This window comes from Episyrphus balteatus, chromosome 4, assembly GCF_945859705.1.
Source record: "Episyrphus balteatus chromosome 4, idEpiBalt1.1, whole genome shotgun sequence".
NCBI classification, from domain to species: domain Eukaryota; kingdom Metazoa; phylum Arthropoda; class Insecta; order Diptera; family Syrphidae; genus Episyrphus; species Episyrphus balteatus.
In genome coordinates this window covers 38,947,866-38,956,175 of record NC_079137.1, presented here as the reverse complement: position 1 = coordinate 38,956,175, position 8,310 = coordinate 38,947,866, and the positions used below count along the sequence as shown (strand labels likewise).

The 8,310-nt window shown below is 30.5% G+C and overlaps 1 protein-coding gene across 1 annotated transcript; it reads right to left on the bottom strand.

Annotated features, from left to right (window-relative positions):
• Nucleotides 1-4,787: 4,787 nt before the first annotated feature.
• Nucleotides 4,788-6,622, bottom strand: LOC129919202 (probable cytochrome P450 6g2). The gene is made up of 5 exons (XM_056000054.1): nucleotides 6,274-6,622; nucleotides 6,070-6,217; nucleotides 5,743-6,012; nucleotides 5,151-5,681; nucleotides 4,788-5,078 (listed from the first exon to the last, which is right to left on the bottom strand). The coding sequence occupies exons 1-5, from the start codon at nucleotides 6,597-6,599 to the stop codon at nucleotides 4,788-4,790; spliced, it is 1,566 nt and encodes a 521-aa protein (XP_055856029.1). The 5' UTR covers nucleotides 6,600-6,622.
• Nucleotides 6,623-8,310: the final 1,688 nt, after the last annotated feature.

Sequence of the window (8,310 nt, the reverse complement as noted above, 5' to 3'; positions counted from 1 at the left end):
TTTATAAGTTTTGGGTGCGTAGTTTTGATTTTATGGGATTTTGAATTTTGCAAAGTTTGACCCCAAAAAGACTAATATTAACGGAGTTATAGCCATTTTTGTGAAAAAATACGATATTTTTTTAAGGTGCATGTTTTTATGCCCAAATTGTATCTAATTCGAAGGGGAATGAATAGCAGAGTACAAAAATGTATTTTTTATAAGTTTTGGGTGCGTAGTTTTGATTTTATGGGATTTTGAATTTTGCAAAGTTTGACCCCAAAAAGACTAATATTAATGGAGTTATAGCCATTTTTGTGAAAAAATACGATATTTTTTTAAGGTGCATGTTTTTATGCCCAAATTGTATCTAATTCGAAGGGGAATGAATAGCAGAGTACAAAAATGTATTTTTTATAAGTTTTGGGTGCGTAGTTTTGATTTTATGGGATTTTGAATTTTGCAATGTTTGACCCCAAAAAGACTAATATTAACGGAGTTATAGCCATTTTTGTGAAAAAATACGATATTTTTTAAGGTGCATGTTTTTATGCCCAAATTGTATCTAATTCGAAGGGAAATGAATAGCAGAGTACAAAAATGTATTTTTTATAAGTTTTGGGTGCGTAGTTTTGATTTTATGGGATTTTGAATTTTGCAAAGTTTGACCCCAAAAAGACTAATATTAACGGAGTTATAGCCATTTTTGTGAAAAAATACGATATTTTTTTAAGGTGCATGTTTTTATGCTAAAATTGTATCTAATTCGAAGGGGAATGAATAGCAGAGTACAAAAATGTATTTTTTATAAGTTTTGGATGCGTAGTTTTGATTTTATGGGATTTTGAATTTTGCAAAGTTTGACCCCAAAAAGACTAATATTAACGGAGTTATAGCCATTTTTGTGAAAAAATACGATATTTTTTTAAGGTACATGTTTTTATGCCTAAATTGTATCTAATTCGAAGGGGAATGAATAGCAGAGTACAAAAATGTATTTTTTATAAGTTTTGGGTGCGTAGTTTTGATTTTATGGGATTTTAAATTTTGCAAAGATTGACCCCAAAAAGACTAATATTAACGGAGTTATAGCCATTTTTGTGAAAAAATACGATATTTTTTTAAGGTGCATGTTTTTATGCCTAAATTGTATCTAATTCGAAGGGGAATGAATAGCAGAGTACAAAAATGTATTTTTTATAAGTTTTGGGTGCGTAGTTTTGATTTTATGGGATTTTAAATTTTGCAAAGATTGACCCCAAAAAGACTAATATTAACGGAGTTATAGCCATTTTTGTGAAAAAATACGATATTTTTTTAAGGTGCATGTTTTTATGCCCAAATTGTATCTAATTCGAAGGGGAATGAATAGCAGAGTACAAAAATGTATTTTTTATAAGTTTTGGGTGCGTAGTTTTGATTTTATGGGATTTTAAATTTTGCAAAGATTGACCCCAAAAAGACTAATATTAACGGAGTTATAGCCATTTTTGTGAAAAAATACGATATTTTTTTAAGGTGCATGTTTTTATGCCTAAATTGTATCTAATTCGAAGGGGAATGAATAGCAGAGTACAAAAATGTATTTTTTATAAGTTTTGGGTGCGTAGTTTTGATTTTATGGGAGTTTAAATTTTGCAAAGATTGACCCCAAAAAGACTAATATTAACGGAGTTATAGCCATTTTTGTGAAAAAATACGATATTTTTTTAAGGTGCATGTTTTTATGCCTAAATTGTATCTAATTCGAAGGGGAATGAATAGCAGAGTACAAAAATGTATTTTTTATAAGTTTTGGGTGCGTAGTTTTGATTTTATGGGATTTTGAATTTTGCAAAGTTTGACCCCAAAAAGACTAATATTAACGGAGTTATAGCCATTTTTGTGAAAAAATACGATATTTTTTTAAGGTACATGTTTTTATGCCCAAATTGTATCTAATTCGAAGGGGAATGAATAGCAGAGTACAAAAATGTATTTTTTATAAGTTTTGGGTGCGTAGTTTTGATTTTATGGGATTTTGAATTTTGCAAAGTTTGACCCCAAAAAGACTCATATTAACGGAGTTATAGCCATTTTTGTGAAAAAATACGATATTTTTTTAAGGTGCATGTTTTTATGCCTAAATTGTATCTAATTCGAAGGCGAATGAATAGCAGAGTACAAAAATGTATTTTTTATAAGTTTTGGGTGCGTAGTTTTGATTTTATGGGATTTTGAATTTTGCAAAGTTTGACCCCAAAAAGACTAATATTAACGGAGTTATAGCCATTTTTGTGAAAAAATACGATATTTTTTAAGGTGCATGTTTTTATGCCCAAATTGTATCTAATTCGAAGGGGAATGAATAGCAGAGTACAAAAATGTATTTTTTATGGGATTTTGAATTTTGCAAAGTTTGACCCCAAAAAGACTAATATTAACGGAGTTATAGCCATTTTTGTGAAAAAATACGATATTTTTTTAAGGTGCATGTTTTTATGCCTAAATTGTATCTAATTCGAAGGGGAAATGAATAGCAGAGTACAAAAATGTATTTTTTATAAGTTTTGGGTGCGTAGTTTTGATTTTATGGGATTTTGAATTTTTCAAAGTTTGACCCCAAAAAGACTAATATTAACGGAGTTATAGCCATTTTTGTGAAAAAATACGATATTTTTTTAAGGTGCATGTTTTTATGCCCAAATTGTATCTAATTCGAAGGGGAATGAATAGCAGAGTACAAAAATGTATTTTTTATAAGTTTTGGGTGCGTAGTTTTGATTTTATGGGATTTTGAATTTTGCAAAGTTTGACCCCAAAAAGACTAATATTAACGGAGTTATAGCCATTTTTGTGAAAAAATACGATATTTTTTTAAGGTGCATGTTTTTATGCCCAAATTGTATCTAATTCGAAGGGGAATGAATAGCAGAGTACAAAAATGTATTTTTTATGGGATTTTGAATTTTGCAAAGTTTGACCCCAAAAAGACTAATATTAACGGAGTTATAGCCATTTTTGTGAAAAAATACGATATTTTTTAAGGTGCATGTTTTTATGCCCAAATTGTATCTAATTCGAAGGGGAATGAATAGCAGAGTACAAAAATGTATTTTTTATAAGTTTTGGGTGCGTAGTTTTGATTTTATGGGATTTTGAATTTTGCAAAGTTTGACCCCAAAAAGACTAATATTAACGGAGTTATAGCCATTTTTGTGAAAAAATACGATATTTTTTTAAGGTGCATGTTTTTATGCCTAAATTGTATCCAATTCGAAAGGGGAATGAATAGCAGAGTACAAAAATGTATTTTTTATAAGTTTTGGGTGCGTAGTTTTGATTGTATGTCATTTTGAATTTTGTAAAGTTTGACCCCAAAAAGACTAATATTAACGAAGTTATAGCCATTTTTGTGAAAAAATACGATATTTTTTAAGGTGCATGTTTTTATGCCCAAATTGTATCTAATTCGAAGGGGAATGAATAGCAGAGTACAAAAATGTATATTTTATAAGTTTTGGGTGCGTAGTTTTGATTTTATGGGATTTTGAATTTTGCAAAGTTTGACCCCAAAAAGACTAATATTAACGGAGTTATAGCCATTTTTGTGAAAAAATACGATATTTTTTAAGGTGCATGTTTTTATGCCCAAATTGTATCTAATTCGAAGGGGAATGAATAGCAGAGTACAAAAATGTATTTTTTATAAGTTTTGGGTGCGTAGTTTTGATTTTATGGGATTTTGAATTTTGCAAAGTTTGACCCCAAAAAGACTAATATTAACGGAGTTATAGCCATTTTTGTGAAAAAATACGATATTTTTTTAAGGTGCATGTTTTTATGCCTAAATTGTATCCAATTCGAAAGGGGAATGAATAGCAGAGTACAAAAATGTATATTTTATAAGTTTTGGGTGCGTAGTTTTGATTTTATGGGATTTTGAATTTTGCAAAGTTTGACCCCAAAAAGACTAATATTAACGGAGTTATAGCCATTTTTGTGAAAAAATACGATATTTTTTAAGGTGCATGTTTTTATGCCCAAATTGTATCTAATTCGAAGGGGAATGAATAGCAGAGTACAAAAATGTATTTTTTATAAGTTTTGGGTGCGTAGTTTTGATTTTATGGGATTTTGAATTTTGCAAAGTTTGACCCCAAAAAGACTAATATTAACCATTATATATATTAGCCATTTTTGTGAAAAAATACGATATTTTTTTAAGGTGCATGTTTTTATGCCAAAATTGTATCTAATTCGAAGGGGAATGAATAGCAGAGTACAAAAATGTATTTTTTATAAGTTTTGGGTGCGTAGTTTTGATTTTATGGGATTTTGAATTTTGCATAGTTTGATCCCAAAAAGACTAATATTAACGGAGTTATAGCCATTTTTGTGAAAAAATACGATATTTTTTTAAGGTGCATGTTTTTATGCCAAAATTGTATCCAATTCGAAGGGGAATGAATAGCAGAGTACAAAAATGTATTTTTTATAAGTTTTGGGTGCGTAGTTTTGATTTTATGGGATTTTGAATTTTGCATAGTTTGACCCCAAAAAGAGGCTGTTGAACGGAGTTATGGCCGTTTTTCCGAAAAAAATGATATATTTTTGAAAACGTGAAGGATTATGAACTCATGTCTTTAATTCAAACCCTATTTCGAAACACCTTCTCAAAAGAATGTAAGAAAAAGAAAAAAAATGATTGTTCAGGAATCGGACCAAGTGTAACAACTAGAAGTGTAAATAAATAGACCTTCCAATTTGTAGCATCGAAATTTAATATATTTATTTTAATTTAGAATATTTTTTTTTTTAACCAAACTCTATTGAATAAAAAGTGGCTCCCTGACAATATTACAATATATTCCACCCATTGGTTGTGTTATTAAAGCTTTCGGATCCAATTTCATAACTGGCATTGATCTCTCACATGTGGTTACATAATGATTTCGAAAAAAATTAACCAACCCGATTTTGGCTTGCAGCATTGCAAAACGTTCACCAATACAACTGTGTGGTCCAGTTCCAAAGGGCAAATAAGTAAAAGGCACAATTTTTGGTTTATTTTCGGGTGAAAATCTCTCCGGGTCAAATTCATTTGGACAAGAAAAGTACTAAAAAAAAAAAAAAAACAAAGAAACATAAATTAAAATTTTAATTTATCAATAATTGTACTAGACTTTTACCTTGGGGTCTCTTTGAAGTCCAAAAACTGGTATATAAATTGGCATTCCCCTGGTTATACTAAGATTACTAAATGGATCAAATGAATATTCCTCTCCCATTTGTACTGTACACTCACGATCTAGAAAGCCCAAAGGTGGATACAATCTTAGCACCTCTTGAATAATCATGTGTAAATATTGCAAGTTAGTTATCATTCTATAGTTTATTTCGCCGCCATTTTCTTCGAGGGCATCTCGAATCTCATTGCGAAGTCGAGTTTGTAAATCAGGTCTTTTTGCAAGCTCATAGAGAGCAAACGACATTGCCGACGAAGAGGTCTCAAATCCAGCGGTAAAGAATAGCGCAGCTTGAGCAACTAAAATATCACCTTCAAGAGCTATTTGGCTTTTTCTACGATCAGCTTTAGCAGAACGTTCGAATTCGAGGAGAAGATCAATTAGATCGTTTCGGGCCATGCCGGTTTCTTCACGAACCCTCATTACATAGTTAATAGTTGAACGGAGAAATTTTGCTGAGTGTTTTGGAAAAACCTAAAAAAAATTATCTGTTAGAACTTTAATAGATTTTTTTGTGATTACAAATAAAATGCACCTTAAATCGAAATAATGGAACCAATCTGGGTAGAAAAAATACAGTTACAAACTCTATTGCTCGTTTGGTAGTAAAGTCAAATATAAACCGTCCATGACTTCGGAATTCTCCATTGGGATTTTTGAGACTATTTGCTTGTACACCATAAGCAACTGTAGCTATTACATCGGTTGTGTAAAGAGCGCAGATTTCCTTTAGTTCTTGACAAGTTGATTGAGTTTTTGAATCAACTGGAAGTGATTTCAGATAGCTATCTAACTGGCGCCCGATCTAATAATAGAACCGTTTTCTAATATGATTTTTTACAATCAAAATTCTTTAACCCACCTCTTCAACCAGTGGAAACATTTGCTTTATTTTGCCACTGGTAAAAACTGGAGAAATTTTTGAACGAATCTCTTTCCAAGCTGGATTTTTTATGAAGAAGAGGTTTTTTGAGCCAAGTGAATCAGCATATAGGTCAGAAGTTGAGTATCTAGAAGATATGTTAATTTTAGCTAATACCTGCTATATCCTCTTAAACTAACTCACCGATCAGAAAATTTGGTGAAATCTTTCACTAAAATTCTTTTGACGAGTTCAGGATGCCTCAAAAGAACAGCAGCCTTATGAAAAATATGAATACCAACAAGAGGTTCATTAGCTGTTGCAGAATGCATATACATCGCTTGAAATTGTTCAGCTGGACATCGTTTAAGAGTTAGCATCTCTTTGAAATTTCCAACTAGAAAACTTGGTGTGATAAATGGAATGCCATTTTTTTCCCAAAATTTGTAAAAAGATCTTAGCCAAATGTATGTAAGGATCAGTAATATATGCAGCAGAGCAATAGTTGTGCGATATGATTCAAACATCATATAAAGTATGACTGTCTGCTCACTTGAGTATCCGAGTTAGAACTGATTTGAGTGAACTTATGAATGTTCCCAGCTAAGTTAAGTTTATGGAGAAACATATTACGACAAACTTGAATCCTATTCGAATGCAAATTTGAAGATGATCCACACAATAAGAATACAAAATGAAATTTAAAAATGTATGGGGTCAACTGTGGGTCATCTTTTGTGAATGAAATTGTATCTTGAAAAGTGCCAATAGAGAAAAAAGATTTGTTTTTTTAAATTATGAATGAAAGCCTCTGAGGCGCAAGAAATAAGAGCATTTAAAAAAGATCAAATTCAAAAGATAAATGTATTTATTATAATTCAAATAGCGTTAGTCAAATAAATACACTGTGCAAGTCGAAATTCTTGACAGGCGCGCGAATAATTGTTTCGCCCTATTTCGGACCCGAGAAATAGAATGGCATCATTAGTTTTTCGATTTATCGGTACGACTTCGAACAAAATTTTTTTTGAAAGTTTTTTTCAATTATTTCGAGAGTTTCCCACGGTTTTTAGTCAGTTTTCAGCCAAAAACAATATTTATATTGCTAATAATTCTGCTCAAACGTTATTTGCTACTAGTAGAAAGACATTATAAACAATTTTGAACAATTTATTGGAATGTTTAGTAAATTTTTTGGAAAGTTTTTTTTTTTAAAATCGAAATTTTTTACATTGTTTATCGTTTTTTCGCTGTTGTTGTTCTCTTTTGCACAAATACATTGCATGTTTTCCATTAAAAATTAATTTTACTGTTAATTTACTACAAGGCTACTAGCCCAGTCATTTTAGTCATTTTTAAGCCCAATCTGCGGAAAAATTCCTACTGGGCTGAATTTTGGTATACAGCTTAATGACGGCTTTGTTATGAAGATGTGAAAAATCGACATTGATATCGTGTCCGCGTTAAGAGTTATAGGGGTCAAAAGGTCACAAAAACTGGTTTTTCACGATTTTCAGCAAAACGGTAAGTCTTATCAAAAAATTTTCAATGCAAGAATTGTAGACCAGATTATTATATATAAAAAGTGTCATGACACTTTTTTTCCTAAGACCCACCGTTTCTTAGGTATAACGATTCAAAAAGTTGAAGTTTAGTTGTAATCGTCATAATCCTATTCCTGAAAAAAAAACTCCTAACTGAAAAGTTCCTGAAATTTCATTATTTTTTTAGCTTGAATTTCGTTCCTCAACTGTTAAGAATATGGGGAAACCAAAAAAAAATGGAAATTTTCGCCATTTTTCCGATTGGGGCCCTTCTCCCGAAACCATTTCCCTGGGAATTTTTGTTTAGAATATGTCTGAAAATATACAGGGTGTGCAATAGAGAATGGACAACCCTAAAACGGCTTATAGCTACACTTATGATTGTTCTAAAAACAGATAGAAAAAAGTTCTATCGCAACCAGTTCATAAAATATGGACTTTTTTTTGTTCAGTGTATTTTAAATTTTATCATCTTATGTTTTCGTTCACTACAACCACGAATGAATGAATTTTATTTATTTCTTTTTTTTATAATTTTCTACAATAATTGGATGAGTACATAAACACTTTAAAAATTTCATAGCTATTGCACATTTTCGTAAAAAAAATTTTGAAATCTGTTTTTTGATGCAAAATGTAAAAAAAGTATTTTATGAAAAATTTTAAACACCTGTGATATAAAATAAATCTATAGAAA